The 21,718-nt window shown below is 42.7% G+C and overlaps 1 protein-coding gene across 1 annotated transcript in view; it reads right to left on the bottom strand.

The window, feature by feature from the left end:
• LOC123996668 (collagen alpha-1(XXIV) chain-like) overlaps positions 1-20,983 on the bottom strand; it is a 216,399-nt gene extending 195,416 nt beyond the window's left edge. Inside the window, exons 1-2 of the mRNA XM_046300243.1 lie at positions 20,508-20,983; positions 1,562-1,632 (exon numbers count right to left, since the gene is read on the bottom strand). Of these exons, the coding sequence (XP_046156199.1) occupies positions 1,562-1,632; positions 20,508-20,563 (127 nt within the window). The 5' untranslated portion in view covers positions 20,564-20,983. The remainder of the gene's footprint in view (positions 1-1,561; positions 1,633-20,507) is intronic.
• Positions 20,984-21,718: the final 735 nt, after the last annotated feature.

The raw sequence follows: 21,718 nt of genomic DNA, 5'->3' as shown, positions 1-21,718 counted from the left end.
CAAATGTATGACCATATTAGAGACACATATTTCCCTCAGATTACACAGACCCAGAAAGAATTTGAAAACAAATCCAATTTTGATAAACTCCCATATCTACTGATTGAAATACCACATTGTGCCACCACAGCAGCACAATTTGTGACCTGTTCAGCCAGTTAAGAGCAAACACCATTGTAAATACAACCCATATTTATGTTTATTTATTTTCCCTTTTGTACTTTAACTTTGCACGTCGTTACAACACTGTATACAGACAAATGTCTTTATTATTTTGGAACTTTTGTGAGTGTAATGTTTACTGTTAATTGTTTTATTGTATATTTCACTTTTGTTTGTTATCTATTTCACTTGCTTTGGCAATGTAAAGATATGTTTCCCATGCCAATAAAGCCCTTTGAATTTAATTTAAATGAGAGAGAGACACACACAGGGGAACGTGGGATGAGGGAAGGAGGCTATTTGGGTTGTCTATACCTGCATTCTAGGACATGAGGAGCAAGAACAGACATGTAAGGGAGGGTTTAAAAAAAGAATTGGAAGAGGAGAGGAGCTCCCATGTGCAGCTGTCCCTCTGACTCACAGGCAGACAGACAGACAGACAGACAGACAGACAGACAGACAGACAGACAGACAGACAGACAGACAGACAGACAGACAGACAGACAGACAGACAGACAGACAGACAGACAGACAGACAGACAGACAGACAGACAGACAGACAGACAGACAGACAGACAGACAGACAGACAGACAGACAGACAGACAGACCCCCTGGCCTCAGCCGGCTTGTTCCCCATTATGTTATTACTCATACATACATACAAACATACATGTATACAAACACAGAGCAATAATAACACATATCAAGGAGAATTCCTGTCCTTGATACTAGGGTAATGTCATAAATCACTTATTTTATGTAATATCATTCTGTTGGTATGTTTGAACCCTAAAGCATTGACAACAACTCATCAGAAGTGCTGGCATTCTGCAACTCTGCAACCAAGAGTAACTATTCACCCACCCTCTCAGAATGTCTGGTGCCAACAAGTGAAATATCACTTGGTCAAACTAAGACCCGTGTCTATAAAACCCGCACAAGCCCCAGTAACAATCAATACTTTTCACAGCCAAACAGTTTCCATTTGAAGAACAAGGCGTTTGTTCATTTTTGTTGACATCACTTTATGATGAGACAACAAATCCATGGCAGCAGAGATGGCTAGTGGATGCAGGGTAGGAATGGGGTTGGTGTATACTGCTACAATTACAGCTGGAGTCCAATTTGTAAGTTGCTCTGGATAAGAGCGTCTGCTAAATGACTTAAATGCAAATGTAATGTAATGAGTTAGGGTGGGGGAGTTGGCGGGGGAGGTAATATAATAATAATAATATATGCCATTTAGCAGACGCTTTTATCCAAAGCGACTTACAGTGATGTGTGCATACATTTTACGTATGGGTGGTCCCGGGGATCAAACCCACTACCCTGGCGTTAAAAGCGCCATGCTCTACCAACTGAGCTACAGAAGGACCACAGGTGGTGGAGGCTGCTTACCTTGTGCTCGGTAGTCTTCTTCTCCAGACAGTACTGCTGTGCATATTGACAGGAGCAAGAGGAGGGTTCTCCTACAGGGGAAAAACAACATAGTCAAAGAAAATGGTAAACCAAACCAATACGGGATATTCTGGATTTGAGTCAACGGATCCAAGTCAGTGGTCCCATTAATCATTAAGAGACAAATGAGACAATAAACATTCTCTATCATAAAGTGGTAACGCATATAAGACGCTCTATGTCTTCACTGAAGACCAAACAACTTATCATATAGCTATTCATTCATTATAAGAAGTCAATTAAGAAATGATCTTAATGCGTGATGGTCTACAGTACAGTCATGAGCACTGGGAAGCAGTGTCCAACACACAAGAATCAGACTGTATATGTTGTAAATTAACTACTGCAACTTCAACTACAGATGCATACTAAATGTTTCATCCAACTGGCGACCACAGTGTTCTGTCACAGCTAACCTAACATAGGAGGCATAAAATAAATGCGTGAGCGAAATGTATTTATTTCTGGTCAAACTGTCAAACTTCTCTTCCGCACTGTTCAACCAATCCAGTAAATGTGAGGGGGAGTTAAGATAGAGTGTCGCCTTGTCAACGTCCAAAAGCTGAGGCTCTCTTTCCATTTCCCCTGAAAACCGGACGCATCCCATTGTTTTCGACCCCCGCTGAGGGAGTGTCACAGCTGATATACTCTGAGCTGTGGTCCCTCTGGCTCCTAGTACTCTCTGACTGGAGAAACTAAGGGAAAGTACAACTACAGACCAAGTCCATCCAAACCCCTCATCATCTGCCATGAGTCCAGTATTACCAGTGACAGATGGGAAGGGAGAGCTTGTAACTAACAAGTACTGTACACAACAAGAACAAGAACACTCACGCAGATATAGATCACTGATGATGACTGTATGCTTTCTCCTGTTCTCCTCTGGCCTGTTATTGGCCAGTGGCTGTGTGTACTGGACTGATTCTATATCTCCAGGGGAAACCATGAGCCCCCAGGGCCCAGGTAGGGGAAACCATTAGGATGTGTTTACACAGGCAGCCCAATTATGATCTTTTGTCCAATTATCGGCAAAAGAGCTAATCTGATTGGTCAAAAGACCAATCAAGCTGCCTGTGTATAGGCAGCCTGAGTGTATTTTAGTCTTAACAATCTCACATAAACATGGGCTTTGTCCTCCATTGACCTACTGGTGGTTCAGGGTGAGTGGGTGACTATGTATCCCCATAGGTACATGAAAATAAAACAGAGGGCCTTGCAGGAGCTCTGTGTGCCAAAATAGCGATGACAAATAGGAGGTCTGGGCTATACCACCAAGACGCCACTGGTTTTCCTGGCTAGGGAGAAGGGCTGCTCTGTCACTGCCAAAACCCCACCATACCCCTCCTCCTGCCTCTACACACATGGACAGGGGGTTCCATTGAGAACAAACAGTACTCCCACAAGGGGGATTCCCACTGACTGACCCCACCTCTAGAGGGCACTGCCCACCACAAACTGCTCCGTGTCAACCGTAACTGTATGGAGAGACATAGTGAGTTTACAAACTGTTGATGGGCAGAGATTCACTCAACTTTACTATAAACAACATCACAGGATTATACCACTCATATCACATATTCCTTTGTAGTATCACCTTAAAAATGTCAGGCACATCCATCTCTACTGTAGTATGGGTCGCAGCAACACATAAGCCTTGGTAAGATAGGGGAGTTTACCATTCTCATTCCAAATAACATGATATCTCTTCAAACATATGTTGAAGGATTCTTTCTAGTCTCACCTCTTATAGAACGTTCAAAAAGCCACCATGTCAATCATTCTGCTTCTCCATTCTGGAGACAATATATACATATACAATATTTTTCCTTTATTTAACTAGGCAAGTCAGTTAAGTTAAGAACAAATTCTTATTTTCAATGACATACTAGGAATGGTGGGTTAATTGCCTGTTCAGGAGCAGAATGACAGATTTGTACCTTGCCAGCTTAAACCACTAGGCTACCCTGCTAGGCTACCCTGCTCTAATCACAAGGCTACATGGCTGAAGATGAATCTCCATGCTAGAGACAATATATAAATGGCTGAAGATGATTCTCCATTCTAGAGACAATATATAAATGGCTGGAGATGATTCTCCATTCTAGAGACAATATATAAATGGCTGAACATGATTCTCCATGCTAGAGACAATATATAAATGGCTGAAGATGATTCTCCATGCTAGAGACAATATATAAATGGCTGAAGATGATTCTCCATTCTAGAGACAATATATAAATGGCTGAACATGATTCTCCATGCTAGAGACAATATATAAATGGCTGAAGATGATTCTCCATGCTAGAGACAATATATAAATGGCTGGAGATGATTCTCCATGCTAGAGACAATATATAAATGGCTGGAGATGATTCTCCATGCTAGAGACAATATATAAATGGCTGGAGATGATTCTCCATGCTAGAGACAATATATAAATGGCTGGAGATGATTCTCCATGCTAGAGACAATATATAAATGGCTGGAGATGATTCTCCATGCTAGAGACAATATATAAATGGCTGGAGATGATTCTCCATGCTAGAGACAATATATAAATGGCTGGAGATGATTCTCCATGCTAGAGACAATATATAAATGGCTGGAGATGATTCTCCATGCTAGAGACAATATATAAATGGCTGGAGATGATTCTCCATGCTAGAGACAATATATAAATGGCTGGAGATGATTCTCCATGCTAGAGACAATATATAAATGGCTGGAGATGATTCTCCATTCTAGAGACAATATAAATAAATGGCTGAATAAATGATTCTCCATGCTAGAGACAATATATAAATGGCTGAAGATGATTCTCCATGATGGAGACAATATATAAATGGCTGAAGATGCTGATGGAGACAATATATAAATGGCTGAAGATGATTCTCCATGCTAGAGACAATATATAAATGGCTGAAGATTAATCTCCATGCTAGAGACAATATATAAATGGCTGGAGATGATTCTCCATGCTAGAGACAATATATAAATGGCTGGAGATTATTCTCCATGATGGAGACAATATATAAATGACTGAATATGATTCTCCATGCTAGAGACAATATATAAATGGCTGAAGATGAATCTCCATGCTAGAGACAATATATAAATGGCTGAAGATGAATCTCCATGCTAGAGACAATATATAAATGGCTGAAGATGAATCTCCATGATGGAGACAATATATAAATGGCTGAAGATGAATCTCCATGCTAGAGACAATATATAAATGGCTGAAGATTAATCTCCATGATGGAGACAATATATAAATGGCTGAAGATGAATCTCCATGCTAGAGACAATATATAAATGGCTGAAGATTAATCTCCATGATGGAGACAATATATAAATGGCTGAAGATGAATCTCCATGCTAGAGACAATATATAAATGGCTGAAGATGATTCTCCATGCTAGAGACAATATATACAGGAGGTGCAGACCAGTACAGTACAACCCTTCAGACAGTAACTATATATTGGACACACTTACATAATAATAACATTGAGAATTAATGAGACAGAGAGATGAAGTGTGCATTCTGACCAGACAGAATCAATCAGATTGACAAGAAGTACTGCATGTATAATCATAGCTGTCATGGAAAGCGTAGAAAAGATGCCTTTTGCAGTCCGTTCATATCGACAAAAGTAGTGTTCTAACAAAATGAGAATGGTGCCAATTCAAAGAAAGTTTCACCTGAGCACATTTCCATCTTTATTTAACTTGGCATGTAAATTATGAACAAACTCTTATTTTCTATGATGGCCTAGGAACAGTGGGTCAACTGCCTTGTTCAGGGGAAGAATGACAGATTTTTACCTTGTCAGCTCAGAGATTCGATCTTGCAACCATCCGGTTCCTAGTCCAATGCTCTAACCACTAGGCTCCTGCCGCCCCATTAAGTGATGATATGGGTGAATGTCAAAGAGCTATCGATCTATAGCAAACAAACTAATGTCGCTGGTGCTCATAATATGACAGTCTGGTATGGTAATCTGAGCTGGTGGAGAGCGTCCTCATATCCATTATGACAGTCTGGTATGGTAATCTGAGCTGGTGGAGAGCATCCTCATATTCATTATGACAGTCTGTTATGGTAATCTGAGCTGGTGGAGAGCGTCCTCATATCCATTATGACAGTCTGTTATGGTAATCTGAGCTGGTGGAGAGCGTCCTCATATTCATTATGACAGTCTGGTATGGTAATCTGAGCTGGTGGAGAGCATCCTCATATTCATTATGACAGTCTTTTATGGTAATCTGAGCTGGTGGAGAGCATCCTCATATTCATTATGACAGTCTGGTATGGTAATATGAGCTGGTGGAGAGCGTCCTCATATTCATTATGACAGTCTGGTATGGTAATCTGAGCTGGTGGAGAGCGTCCTCATATTCATTATGATTGTCTGGTATGGTAATCTGAGCTGGTGGAGAGCGTCCTCATATCCATTATGACTGTCTGGTATGGTAATCTGAGTTGGTGGAGAGCATCCTCATATTCATTATGACTGTCTGGTATGGTAATCTGAGTTGGTGGAGAGCATCCTCATATTCATTATGACAGTCTGGTATGGTAATCTGAGCTGGTGGAGAGCGTCCTCATATTCACTATGACAGTCTGGTATGGTAATCTGAGTTGGTGGAGAGCGTCCTCATATTCACTATGACAGTCTGGTATGGTAATCTGAGCTGGTGGAGAGCATCCTCATATTCATTATGACAGTCTGGTATGGTAATCTGAGCTGGTGGAGAGCGTCCTCATATTCATTATGATTGTCTGGTATGGTAATCTGAGCTGGTGGAGAGCATCCTAATATTCATTATGATGGCTGAGTTGGTGGAGAGCATCCTCATATTCATTATGACAGTCTGGTATGGTAATCTGAGCTGGTGGAGAGCATCCTCATATTCATTATGACAGTCTGGTATGGTAATCTGAGCTGGTGGAGAGCATCCTCATATTCATTATGACAGTCTGGTATGGTAATCTGAGCTGGTGGAGAGCGTCCTCATATCCATTATGACAGTTAGGTATGGTAATCTGAGCTGGTGGAGCAAAAGAAAACTGACCTGAATAGTAAACACAGCCAGCAAAGTAATTGGTCAACCACAGGCACATTTGAGCAGTCTGTTCCGCAAGGCAAACAAAAAGAAGGCCCTGGCTGTCATTGGCGAACTCTCACACCCTCTCTACACCTTCAGTTCAAGAGGCTTCCTTCTGGCTGGCGCTTCATGGCCAAGAAGAACATGTTCAAACATGAATTTGTTCCTTACTAAATGCAAAGTAAATTGTGTACTTATCTATCCAGTGCAGTTGGGACAGTGGTTGTTTGTGAGTGAATGTATTAATGTCATCTATGTTGGTAGTGTACTGTATGCAACATGATGGACTGACTGGTTAAAATGTGTTTGATGTGAGAATGTATGTATATGTGATCCTTTTAATGGAAGCTGATGCCAAATAAAAGTTTCCATCCTGGAAGGACAATAAAGTTTTATTCTATTCGATTTTATAACACAGCAGAACTGGGCTCAAATGCTATTTGAAATCTTTCAAATACATTGAGCGTTTGCGCTAGCTTGCCTGTAGTGACAGATGGGCAGAGTTTGTGGTTTTGGTCCATAAAACTACGCAAGCTCAATCAGGCACATACAGTATGAAGTATTTTAAATTATTTTAAAAACTGTTTGAATCCACGGTCAGTAACTTCAAGGGATAGCGAGCAATAATGTAATACAGCAGCATACAGCATGCTCTCTCCTCTCCTGCTGTGTGGCCTCTTTCTGATAGACAAAATAAGGTAAGGGGATATGGTGGTTAGGTATAAGTATAGGGGGTATACAACAGCAAGGGTTTAGCAGCTTGTGTGTGGCCCTGGTTGTTAGATAGAGTGACAGACGGAGGCAGACATGTTGTTTTTTTCCAGAGAGAGAGAGAGAGAGAGAGAGAAGGATAAAGAGACAGAGACAGAGAGAGAGAGAGAGAGAGAGAGAGAGAGAGAGAGAGAGAGAGAGAGAGAGAGAGAGAGAGAGAGAGAGAGAGAGAGATGAATGGAGAGAGAGAGAGAGAGAGAGAGAGAGAGAGAGAGAGAGAGAGAGAGAGAGAGAGAGAGAGAGAGAGAGAGAGAGAGAGAGAGAGAGAGGAGGGAGGGGGGCAGGAAGAGCGGAGAGAGAGAGAGGGGGGGAAAGGGAACAAGAAGGAACACCTGCTCCCCATCGAGATACTGGTGTGAGATTCCAAATCTGGAAATACAGACATATACCCCCTCACACTCCAGGAAGGGGAAAACATTTACGCTATATGAATACAATGATTCATATGTAGAAGGATAAAACTGTCATTTATAAGGCCTTAGTAGAGTAGCTGGTAAGCTTCAAATCTTGGTGGGTTTATGCGTGGAAAAGTGGACTATATACTGTTTATAACACTTAAATCCATATTTAGAGAGCCAATGGCAATACGAGGTATTTTCTGACAGCCTTGTCTCTGTCTCAGTCTCCGGTAGGGCTATTTAAAGCCTCATACACACAGCTCCCTGGCTCCAAAACAGACCTGGCTTCTGGGTTCACTACACTACACTTAATGATGACATCAGACAACACAATGTGTCGTATAGTGGGAATTGTGAGAATTTGCCTTAATTGTTTTGCCAGTTTAATTAAATATGGCATGGACCAGGTTGAGTGTTTAAACTACTAAAAGCTTGGAGGGTGCCTGGGGGTCAATTCAATTTCAATTCAGGAAGTAAATTGAACTGAATGAATTTAAATGGAATTAACATCAACCCTGGATTTCCGTATACAATTTAGAGGTAAATCCCTGTCTCTGTGACAAGAAGACACTCAGACAGACATGCCTGATGCCTTTCATCCCAGTGGTTTATGGGAACAACTGCTGAAAGCAGAACAAAGCTCCCCAAACACTGCTGTGTTGACCCAGGGAAATGCCACTATGTGAGGAGTGAGTGCCATGTCAAGACTATAAATAATCTGCTGCAGAGTCTGTCCAGTGTCCAGGACACAGAAAGGTCTCCATTTGCACCCTGAATAGGCTTCCAAAATGGGACCCTATGCCCTATGTAGTGCACTTTCTTTGACCAGGGGCCACAGGTATTAGTGGACTATATATGGAATAGGGAGCCATTTCAGGCGCTACCTCTTTGGCCAAGGGGGCAGTATTTTGAGGTTTGGATGACAAGCATGTCCAAAGTAAACTGCCGGTTACTCAGGCCCAGAAGCAGGGATATGTACATGCATAGTGGTATTGGATAGAAAACACTCTAAGGTTTACAAAACTGTTAACATAATGTCTGTGAGTATAACATAACTGATATGGCTGGTGAAAACCTGAGGAAAATACATCCAGAAAGTGGGATTTTTTTTATGTGAGTGGTTTTCCATTGAAAGCCTATTGACCATATAAGGGGCTAGGAACCAGATTGCAGTTCCTATGGCTTCCACTAGATGTCAACATTCTTTAGATATGATTTCAGGCTTGTTTTCTGAAAAATGAAGAAGAATGCGACCCTTTGGTAAGTGGACTATAGAATCACTGGTTTACGCGCGTGACCGTGTGCGCACTCTTAGTTGTTTTTCCTTTCTATTGAATACACTATTGTCCGGTTGAAATATTATAAATTATTTAGATAATTGACAACCTGAGGATTAATTCTAAACATCGTTTGACATGTTTCGACAAACTTTACCAGTACTATTAGGATGTATTCATCTGCATGTTTTGACCGTCTTTGAGCCAGTGGATTAATGAACAAAATGTGCCAACAAAACAGAATTTTTGGGATATAAAGAGAGACTTTATATAACAAAATGACCATTTATTGTGTAGCTTGGACCCTTGTGATTGCAATCAGATTAATATCTTCAAAGGTAAGTGATTAATGTTGTCGCTATTTCTGACTTTCGTGACTCCTCTGTTTGGTTGGAAAATGTTTGTATGCTTTTGTAAGCGGGGCGCTGTCCTCAGATAATCGCATGGTATCCTTTCTCCGTAAAGCCTTTTTGAAATCTGACAAAGCGGCTGGATTAACAAGAAGTTAAGCTTTTAACTGATGAATAACACTTGTATTTTCATAAATGTTTATTATTACTATTTCTGTCATTAGAATTTGGCGCTCGGCAATTTCAGCGGATGTTGTCGAGCGACCCACCTTGGCATCAGCATTCTTCCTACCTTGGCGTCAGCTTTCTTCCCACCTTTGCATCAACATTCTTCCCACCTTGGCATCAACATTCTTCCCACCTTGGCGTCAGCTTTCTTCCCACCTTGGCATCAGCATTCTTCCCACCTTGGCGTCAGCTTTCTTCCCACCTTGGCATCAGCATTCTTCCCACCTTGGCGTCAGCTTTCTTCCCACCTTGGCATCAGCATTCTTCCCACCTTGGCGTCAGCATTCTTCCCACCTTGTCATCAGCATTCTTCCCACCTTGGCGTCAGCATTCTTCCCACCTTGGCGTCAGCTTTCTTCCCACCTTGGCGTCAGCTTTCTTCCCACCTTGGCGTCAGCATTCTTCCCACCTTGGCGTCAGCATTCTTCCCACCTTGGCGTCAGCATTCTTCCCACCTTGGCGTCAGCTTTCTTCCCACCTTGGCGTCAGCATTCTTCCCACCTTGGTGTCAGCTTTCTTCCCACCTTGGCGTCAGCATTCTTCCCACCTTGGCGTCAGCATTCTTCCCACCTTGTCGTCAGCATTCTTCCCACCTTTGCATCAGCATTCTCCCCACCTTGGCATCAGCTTTCTTCCCACCTTGGTGTCAGCATTCTTCCCACCTTGGTGTCAGCATTCTTCCCACCTTGGCGTCAGCATTCTTCCCACCTTGGCATCAGCATTCTTCCCACCTTGGCATCATCATTCTTCCCACCTTGGCATCAGCATTCTTCCCACCTTGGCGTCAGCTTTCTTCCCACCTTGGCATCAGCATTCTTCCCACCTTGGCGTCAGCTTTCTTCCCACCTTGGCGTCAGCATTCTTCCCACCTTGGCGTCAGCATTCTTCCCACCAGAAACAGTTCTGAAGAGTCTGTGCATATATTATGACAACATTTTGTGATGTTTTAGTTCGTTTTGGACTTCGGTAAGTTTTTTTGGAGTTGTTCGAGAACACACATTTTTTTCTTAATGCAAGCAGAAGTCTGTAGCCGAAGTCTACGCCCCTTCACCCGTGATAGGTCAATAGTTGGGATTCTTCAGTAAAGTCTTTATTGTCATTCAACGACAGATGACTCGTTTTCATGCATATTTGTTCATTGAGAAATACTGCAACAAACATAGTTAGATGTAAAATTGCACGACTAATATCTCCTCTTCAAAAATGTCAAAATTAAAGACAGATTTCTTGAGTTATCTTAGATTAATTCTGACTATTTTGAGGAAGTGTATTCTGGCTATGGAGTCTCAAAATGGACAAACAGTACTACTGACAGATTTTTCTAGTTTTTCAAGAGAATGTCTTTTAAGGGAGTATGTGAGCCGAGCTGAAGCATGCTGACAACTGCAGAGTGGAAGCATAGAGTACTGTTCACTTGGCAAACACGACAAAATCCACTTAACACTTGTTTATAATCTCCATAAGGAAAGGGAGGCAATTTTCCTAACTTTATACTGTTTCATGACAACTGCCAGAGTGTGATTTCGTTAGCAGCTACATTTACAGTACAGTGTTATTATTTACATGGCTAATTGGCAAACCACTTAGCGAATCAATTAGCTGCAACATAACAACTCCAACAACATGTTTCCTCCCATAAGCTATACTGAACTGAACTCCGGTGTGAATATGTTGAACCCAATGGCCCTTGTACAGCGAACACGTCTTTGAATAAATATTGTCCTACAACACAAGGAAAGGCATTGATAGATCATGGGGAAATACTACCCTAAATACAACGACACAAAGCTAAACCTTTGGTATATGGAAAGTACATCTAAATCATGCAGAATAAACACAAAAGGCACAAAGACTACTGTCCATCATTAACACATAATAACAAAGAAAGATACAGACCATGTGAACTAGCAAGACAACAGTCAGACCTGGAAGCATTTTATGGACCTGTGGCCTGAGATGCATCCTCTATAATAAACACGACTGACACTTTGGCAGCTATATGGTCTGTCTCTCTGCTCAGTAGCTCTGTTCAGATGTCAACATAGAGTAGAGCAGAGTAGAGGTAGTTACTAATCTAACATACAACACAAGGGAAAGGGGAGATGGGGTTTTATCGCTGAGACTGGGACTTGTATTTCCACTTGTATATCAAAACATCCAAGACAGTGAAAGTAGCCAACCATGTGAGCATAACACCAGGGTAGGCTACATTCCTTGATTAGCTAGCTATATGCTAATAAGCGTTCAGAAATTCTCTGAATGAAATTAATAAGAGATAAATGAGAAATGAATGTGCGAGTTCCTCAGTAATATTTGTGTTCTGTTTCTGCATGTTCCTCTTTGAGTGTCAAACCGCCAACATCGTTCTCCAACATGAATGAGTTATTGATCTGGGTCCAATTGCTGTTCCTCTTGGCAACCTCCCACCTCTAACACCTGTATCCAGATGATGACTTCATTACATAGGCATTGGATTGATACATCTGATCCAAATAGCCATCAGCACTTGAGCTAGCAGATAAACACTTTCCAAGTCCCGAGGCTCATTATTCTATCACACATTGCTATTCCACTATTGCCTGCTTCACCTTATTGGGACAAGCTGAGCCAAACCAAGCTGAGCCAAACCAAGCTGAGCTATACTGGGCTGGCCTGGTTACGCATCCACTGTATTTGCTGGCACCGTGCTGCAAAGGACAATGTAAAAAGCCAGCACAGTTCATTTCAGTTCAGACCTATTATTGTAAACCAGGCATCGGTCTCTGTGTGGTTCCAATACAAAGGGTAAGCTAAGGAGTACCACGACAGCTTGTCAACACTCAGAATTGGTCACAGAGTCAAGAGTTCATTGCACACAAATGTAAAGATTGACTTAGCCCACAAGACAACTAGCAGACAAAGGGCTGTGAGTAAACTTCTAGACAGCTTTATTGGTCTGCCCTTTTCCTGTCGCAGGGTACACTGCAGATGTGGGGAGAGCTAAACACACACACTCACTCACACAGACAGGCCAAAAATCCTACCAGACACTGATCACCCAACAAGGGATCATTTTATATTAAGCTGCCTGCCTTTATACCAGGTAGCTACTGACTTGACCTCTGTTTTGGTAACCAGGATGTTATCACTCAGCTACATACAGTACTACCGATGACGTACATGAATTGAAGACAGAAAAATTGCCAAAGTCAGATGAGTTATTATCGTGTACTTACTATGTAGTGGTAACATGTTATTATACACACACAACAAAAACATTATTACATGGTGCTAGATATGTGTAACTTCATGTTAAAAGTGTATTTTCCAACCAAATGGGATAGACATTAGCCATCCACAGCCACATTTGAGGGAGGCTGATTACCAAAGAGGAGTCATGTTGAAAGTGGTTCAGCGCTGTGTAGGTTGTTTCACATGACCTGACCCACATGGTGTAACTTAGATGCCTGCGATTCAAACTGAATTCCTACGCTGCTCTATCGTTCTCTGCATACTTCAGTCTGAGACTGCCGGCATTGAAGTTGTTTGTGGTGTCGTCAGAATGAGGGGTGTTGTACAAGACAAAGTCTGGGAGGTACTCAGATCCAGAATCACTGCGGAGAAGAAACTAAAGTCTGTGGGTGTGGCGTAACGTTTGGCAGAAGCAAATAATCTGGGTAACCAGGCAAGTAACTTGATCCTTCTCAGGTCCATTCATTCACACTCAGACTTCACTTCTCCCACCACAGACACTGTGTAGTGGCCGTCCATGGCAGGGTATTCACCACAGACACTGTGTAGTGGCCGTCCATGGCAGGGTATTCACCACAGACACTGTGTAGTGGCCGTCTATGGCAGGGTATTCACCACAGACACTGTGTAGTGGCCGTCCATGGCAGGGTATTCACCACAGACACTGTGTAGTGGCCGTCCATGGCAGGGTATTCACCCCAGACACTGTGTAGTGGCCGTCCATGGCAGGGTATTCACCACAGACACTGTGTAGTGGCCGTCCATGGCAGGGTATTCACCACAGACACTGTGTAGTGGCCGTCCATGGCAGGGTATTCACCACAGACACTGTGTAGTGGCCGTCTATGGCAGGGTATTCACCACAGACACTGTGTAGTGGCCGTCCATGGCAGGGTATTCACCACAGACACTGTGTAGTGGCCGTCCATGGCAGGGTATTCACCACAGACACTGTGTAGTGGCCGTCCATGGCAGGGTATTCACCACAGACACTGTGTAGTGGCCGTCTATGGCAGGGTATTCACCACAGACACTGTGTAGTGGCCGTCTATGGCAGGGTATTCACCACAGACACTGTGTAGTGGCCGTCCATTCACCACAGGGTATTCACCACAGACACTGTGTAGTGGCCGTCTATGGCAGGGTATTCACCACAGACACTGTGTAGTGGCCGTCTATGGACACAGGGTATTCACCACAGACACTGTGTAGTGGCCGTCTATGGCAGGGTATTCACCACAGACACTGTGTAGTGGCCGTCTATGGCAGGGTATTCACCACAGACACTGTGTAGTGGCCGTCTATGGCAGGGTATTCACCACAGACACTGTGTAGTGGCCGTCTATGGCAGGGTATTCACCACAGACACTGTGTAGTGGCCGTCTATGGCAGGGTATTCACCACAGACACTGTGTAGTGGCCGTCTATGGCAGGGTATTCACCACAGACACTGTGTAGTGGTCGTTCATGGCAGGGTATTCACCACAGACACTGTTTAGTGGCCATCTATGGCAGGGTATTCACCACAGACACTGTGTAGTGGTCGTCCATGGCAGGGTATTCACCACAGACACTGTGTAGTGGTCGTCTATGGCAGGGTATTCACCACAGACACTGTGTAGTGGTCGTTCATGGCAGGGTATTCACCACAGACACTGTTTAGTGGCCATCAATGGCAGGGTATTCACCACAGACACTGTGTAGTGGTCCATGGCAGGGTATTCACCACAGACACTATGTAGTGGCAGGGTATTCACCACAGACACTGTGTAGTGGCCGTCTATGGCAGGGTATTCACCACAGACACTGTGTAGTGGCCGTCTATGGCAGGGTATTCACCACAGACACTGTGTAGTGGCCGTCTATGGCAGGGTATTCACCACAGACACTGTGTAATGAACATATATGGCAGGGTATTCACCACAGACACTGTTTATTGGCCGTCTATGGCAGGGTATTCACCACAGACACTGTAGTGGCCGTTTGTGGCAGGGTATTCGCCCCCAGACACTGTTTAGTGGGCGTCTATGGCAGGGTATTCACCAGAAACACTGTAGTGGCCGTTTGTGGCAGGGTATTCGCCCCCAGACACTGTTTAGTGGGCGTCTATGGCAGTGTATTCACCACAGACACTGTGTAGTGGCCGTCTATGGCAGGGTATTCACCACAGACACTGTGTAGTGGCCGTCTATGGCAGGGTATTCACCACGGACACTGTGTAGTGAACATATATGGCAGGGTATTCACCACAGACACTGTTTATTGGCCGCCTATGGCAGGGTATTCACCACAGACACTGTAGTGGCCGTTTGTGGCAGGGTATTCGCCCCCAGACACTGTTTATTGGCCACCTATGGCAGGGTATTCACCCTAGACACTGTTTAGTGGCCGTCTATGGCAGGGTATTCACCACAGACACTGTAGTGGCCGTTTGTGGCAGGGTATTCGCCCCCAGACACTGTTTAGTGGGCGTCTATGGCAGGGTATAAACCAGACACACTGAAGTGGCCATTTATGGCAGGGTATTCACCACAGACACTGTCTAATGGCCGTCTATGGCAGGGTATTCACCACAGACACTGTTTATTGGCTGTCTATGACAGGGTATTCACCACAGACACTGTGTAATGGCCGTCTAAGGTAGGGTATTCACCACAGACACTGTGTAATGGCCGTTTATGACAGGGTATTCACCACAGACACTGTGTAATGGTCGTTTATGACAGGGTATTCACCCCAGACACTGAAGTGGTAGTTTATGGTAGGGTATTCACCACAGGTACTGTTTAGTGGTCGTCTATGGCAGGGTATACACCACAGACACTGTAGTGGCCGTTTATAGCAGGGTATTCACCCTAGACACTTTTTAGTGGCCGTCTATGGCAGGGTATTCACCACAGACACTGTAGTGGCCGTTTGTGGCAGGGTATTCGACCCCAGACACTGTTTAGTGGGCGTCTATGGCAGGGTATAAACCAGAGACACTGAAGTGGCCATTTATGGCAGCGTATTCACCACAGACACTGTCTAATGGCCGTCTATGGCAGGGTATTCACCACAGACACTGTTTATTGGCTGTCTATGGCAGGGTATTCACCCTAGACACAGTTTAGTGGCCGTCTAAGGTAGGGTATTCACCACAGACACTGTGTAATGGCCGTTTATGACAGGGTATTCACCACAGACACTGTGTAATGGTCGTTTATGACAGGGTATTCACCCCAGACACTGAAGTGGTAGTTTATGGTAGGGTATTCACCACAGGTACTGTTTAGTGGTCGTCTGTGGCAGGGTCGCCCCCAGACACTGTTTATGACACTAAACCAGACTGAAGTATACACCACAGACACTGTAGTGGCCGTTTATAGCAGGGTATTCACCCTAGACACTTTTTAGTGGCCGTCTATGGCAGGGTATTCACCCTAGACACTGTTTAGTGGCCATCTATGGCAGGGTATTCACCACAGACACTGTTTAGTGGCCGTCTATGACAGGGTATTCACCACAGACACTGTAGTGGCTGTTTATGGCAGGGTATTCACCACAACTGTGTCGTGTATTCACCACAGGCAAGACATGGAAATCGTAACCAGGACAATACCAAAATTGGCTATCGACCATAACAAAATTATATGGTTATATGGTTATATCTTCCTCCAAGAGAGCGGTAGCAACTGTGTAATTTTCAAGCCCTTTGTCGGGTCTATGAGAGAGTTAGGCTAGTATTCCAGGCACACAAACCACTGGCTGGCTTCAGAGTCAACCACACACATAACAGTGAGTGATTGTCAAGCTAGAAACTCTCCTCAGGAACCACCACTCTGCTCTCACTGCATGTCACTACACCAGTGAAGCATACACTAACTCCTCTCAGTGAAAATCTTCTGTTATATACACACATCTATTACATTTCCTGGTCTACTCCATAATGGTCCCAGGTGGAATACGCACAATGCATACTTTTGGATAGAATCATGAATAATAGCCTACTCATACAAGACATTTCCAAAAAAGGTGAGTGTCTGGCTACAGGCTTTGCACTTTTACATCTTATAGGGTTTCGTTATATACAGTACCAGTCAAAAGTTGGGACACACTCATTCAAGGGTTTTTCTTTATTTTTTACTATTTTCTACATTGTAGAATAATAGTGAAGCTATAAAACTATGAAATAACACATATGGAATCATGTAGTAACCAATAAAGTGTTAAACAGATCAAGGTAAGTGTTATATTCGAGATGCTTCAACAAGCCACTCTTTGGCTTGATGACAGCTTTACACACACTTGGCATTCTCTCAACCAGCTTCATGAGGTAGTCACCTGTAATGCATTTCAATTTAACCGGTGTGCCGTCTTAAAAGTTCATTTGTGGAATTTCTTTCCTTCTTAAAACCACTTAAGCCTACCCCTTACTTTTTGAACATTCTGTTAAAAATCGCGCAACATTTCAGCATCCTGCTACTCATGCCAGGAATGTAGTATATGCATATGATTAGTATGTGTGGATAGAAAACACTCTGACGTTTCTAAAACTGGTTAAATCACGGCTGTGACTATAACAGAGCGTGTGTTTCATCGAAAAGCGCAAGAAAAACTGGGAAAAATATCCATGTGCCACTTGCATGTATTGTCTATGGGGAAGCAAATTACATGGGGCTGAGATTGCAAGTCCTACAGCTTCCACACGATGTCGCCAGTCTTGTCAATTGCCTGGGCTTTGTTTCTTGGTCAAACGAGTAAGAGAAAGCCCATTCCTTCCGGTCTCCGACAGGATGTTTTGGAGGAGAAATTTCCAAACATGATTTGAAGACGTGGAGCTATTCAATACACATCGCCCCATGATCAATTTGATAGATTATTAATGTTTACTAATACCTAAAGTTGGATTACAAAAGTATTTCGAAGTTTTTTGTGAAAGTTTATCGTCAACTTTTTTAATTAAAAAAAATGACTTTGCGTTTTAAAACTGTGTTTTTTCCTGGATCCCACACTTTTCATAGATCGATATTTAGGGTATATATGGACCGATTTAATCGAGAAAAAAAAGACCCAATAGTGATGTTTATGGGATATCCAGGAGTGCCAACAATGAACGTTTTTAATGAACATTTGAGTTTTAACGTGTGCTATTAGCATTTAGCGTAGCGCATTTGCATTTGCATTTCCAGATGGCTAGATGGCGTGTCGGGTGCGCTTAAGAGGTTAATGCGTTTGAGCCAATCAGTGACAAGGTAGGGGTGGTTATATTATATTATATTTGGTAAAATACCAAGTCCATATTATGGCAAAAACAGCTCAAATAAGAAAGAGAAATGACATCATTACTTTAAGACATGAAGGTCAGTCAATGCGGAAAATGTCAAGAACTTTGAAAGTTTCTTCAAGTGCAGTCGCAAAAACCATCAAGCACTATGATTTAACTGGCTCTCATGAGGACTGCCACAGGAAAAAAAGATCCAGAGTTACCTCTGCTGCAGAGGTTAAGTTCATTAGAGTTACCAGCCTCAGAAATGGACAATTAACTGCACATCTCAACATCAACTATTCAGAGGAGACTGCGTGAATCAGGTCTTCATACTGCAAAGAAACCACTACCAAAGGACACCAATAAGAAGAAGAGGCTTGCTTGGGCCAAGAAACACGAGCAATGGACATTAGACAGGTGAAATCTGTCCTTTGGTCCAAATTTTTGATTTTTGGTTCCAATTTTGTGATACGCAGAGTAGGTGAACAGATGATCTCTGCATGTATAGCATGGAGGAGGAGGTGGGATGGTGTGGGGGTGCTTTGCTGGTGACACTGTCTGTTATTTATTTAGAATTCAAGGCGCACTTACCTAGCATGGCTACCACAGCATTCTGCAGTGATACGCCATCTCATCTGGTTTTCGCTTAGTGAGACTATTATTTGTTTTTCAACAGGACAATTACCCAACACACCTCCAGGCTGTGTAAGGGCTATTTGACCAAGAAGGAGAGTGATGGAGTGCTGCATCAGATGACCTGTCCTCCACAATCACCTGACCTCAACCCAAATTAGATGGTTTGGGATAAGTTGGACTGCAGAGTAAAGTAAAAGCAGGCAACAAGTACTCAGCATATGTGGGAACTCCTTCAAGACAGTTGGAAAAGCATTCCAGGTGACTACCTCATGAAGCTGGTTGAGAGAATGCCAAGCGTGTGCAAAGCTGTCATTTTGGTTACTACATGATTCCATATGTGTTATTTCATAGTTTTGATCTCTTCACTATTATTCTGCAAAAAAAAGGAAAGAAAACCGTTGAATGAGTAGGTGTGTCCAAACTTTTGACTGGTACTATATTTATAAAGACAGCTTGGCAACGTTTTGCTCTGTGGTCTTAATGCTATTATGTTTCCATGTAGATTTCTATACGGGCTCAATTAGTCCCAGCCAAATGTAACAGCAAATAAACAACATGCCTAGATGTAAATATTCAATACACACATTTGGAATGTTTAGGCATAACTGCAATAGAGTATATTTTCAATCAGAGCAACCGCTGTGGTCAATTGCGCATCAGTCTGTCGGCCAGTCACCTGATTCTGTACTGGACAGGTTCTACAGAATAGTAGGAATTATTATATTTTTGGAAACAAAACAGTTGTCCATTTTAGTCCGCGTTCCTTATCTGGAGTGTTTTTGATTCGAAACAATAGGAATTTCACTCCGACTGGATGACTGCCCTCCAGTTATACACTGTTTTTGGATGTTATGGACAATTGATTGAAAATAAAGCATTATTATTTTCTTATGTTTTGTTAACATCAAGGACTTTTCTAACTTCTGGATTAGACCGGTTGTTGGTAAAAGCCTCCAAAGTCGGTCCATTGTTGCGCAATAAAACGTAGTCTCCAAACTTTACAGAACAGTTATGTGTAGCCTACGTGACAAAATGCCCAAAAAGAAGAAAAAAACTAGTAGCGGAATGATGGGAGAGCGAGGGAGAAAAGAGAGAACTTCCCTTTTCGTTCTTCAAGCAGCCAGTACCGGGTTGACAGGATTAGCTGGTAGATCAATTGTGCGCGCAGCATGACGGTTGGAGAGGTCAAAGCCACGACCGCTGGTTGTACGCGAGCGCTTAACAACATTGAGCAAGATCAATGCTGAATTTAACACCCAATGAATTAATCTACCATCCATTACAAACGATCAATTCGGCCGAACAGCTTGCTTAAGTTTTTTGGCTTCACGTTTTTGGCAACCTAGTTACAATCTCTGCTTTATATAATTGCTTGCTAAGATTAGGCTGGTGCTGATCAGTGTCCTCTATAGGTTCAATGAAAATGCCTACAAGCTAAATAAGCTCCGCTGATTCCTTTCACAGACCTGTCAGAACAGGTATACAGGTCTGGTAAAGGAAAATTGGTTCAATTGCACTTTCAAGCTGCATATCCATTTCTGTTGCATTACTTCTATTTATGTTTGTCTGCATTTTACAATCGAATCGTCTACATTAGGCTATGCATTTTTATGTGAGGCTATTATTTCTTACTCACGTTATTGCTGTTGGAGAAACGTGTCCACTCCTTGTCCGTTGGGCTCCTAAATGCATTTGTATGCATTTGTCCAGGCAGCAGAGTTCTAAGTGAAAACAGAATTCCACGCAAGAGGATCCAGGTTCATGAGCTAGCCATTAGTTACATACAACGAAAGGAAGCGTAACTGAACGAAGAATGCCACCTCAGAATTTCCTCATTGTATGCAGTCCAAGGAGCAAGCACGGCTTTCCCACTCACTCAAAACTTCTCCCCCAACTCATTTGCTTTGCGGTTTGCAGAGCGCAGTGCTTATTTTCTCTCTCGATCTACCAAAGAGGCGCGCACGCAAGTAGGCTGGTGACTGTAGATAGAAATCAATGTATGACGAGAAAGAGCAGTGCGACAAAGAAATACACTATTTAAATGTGATATTTACAGTGGCATAAGAGGAATCCGAGTTCGATGCTTTCTATTGAGTGGTCTCCAACAGACAGATAGAGAGAGAGCGCAGCCAGCGCTGTACTTAAACCCCCAGGCACAGCCTGGTCTCATAAACTAGAAGTAACATAGTAAACGTAAATCCGGCAGTATCAAATTAGTATAATATATGTTTAGTATGGTTACATAAGACAGAGAGTTACTTAACGCAAAAAGTAAATATAATGGTTGGTTGAGTAGATGGGCGAGCGTATAACGGGAACGTCTAGCAACCCAAATGTTGAGTGTTCAAATCTCTTCACGGACAATTTTAGCTAATTAGTAACTTTGCAACTACTTGTTACTTTTTAGCTACTTTGCAACTACTTAGCATGTTAGCTAACTTTTCCCATAACCCTATCCTTAACCCTTTAACTTAAGTCCTAACCCTAACCTTAACCAATATTCCAGCTAACATTAGCCACCTAGCTAATTTTAGCCACAACAAATTGGAATTTGTAACATAATGCATTTGACCAAATTTGTAACATATTGTATGAATTGCAATTTGTAACATATTGTACGAATTGCAGTTTGTAACATACTGTACAAATTGCAATTAGTAACATATAATATACATTTTTATTCGTAACATATCATACGAAATGGATGATGGACATCTTCAAATTAAATACATACCATACGAATCCTAACATAACATACCAATTGGAGCATCTTGGACTTAAATTGACTATGTTACCCCTGGAGGGAGGATGAATAATGTTGTTGATTCCTGAGGAGGATGAGCTGGC

The sequence above is a fragment of the Oncorhynchus gorbuscha genome, linkage group LG15 (genome assembly GCF_021184085.1).
Source record: "Oncorhynchus gorbuscha isolate QuinsamMale2020 ecotype Even-year linkage group LG15, OgorEven_v1.0, whole genome shotgun sequence".
NCBI lineage: Eukaryota > Metazoa > Chordata > Actinopteri > Salmoniformes > Salmonidae > Oncorhynchus > Oncorhynchus gorbuscha.
The sequence above is the reverse complement of the archived record's forward strand: the minus strand, read 5'-3'. Positions and strand labels throughout refer to the sequence as shown.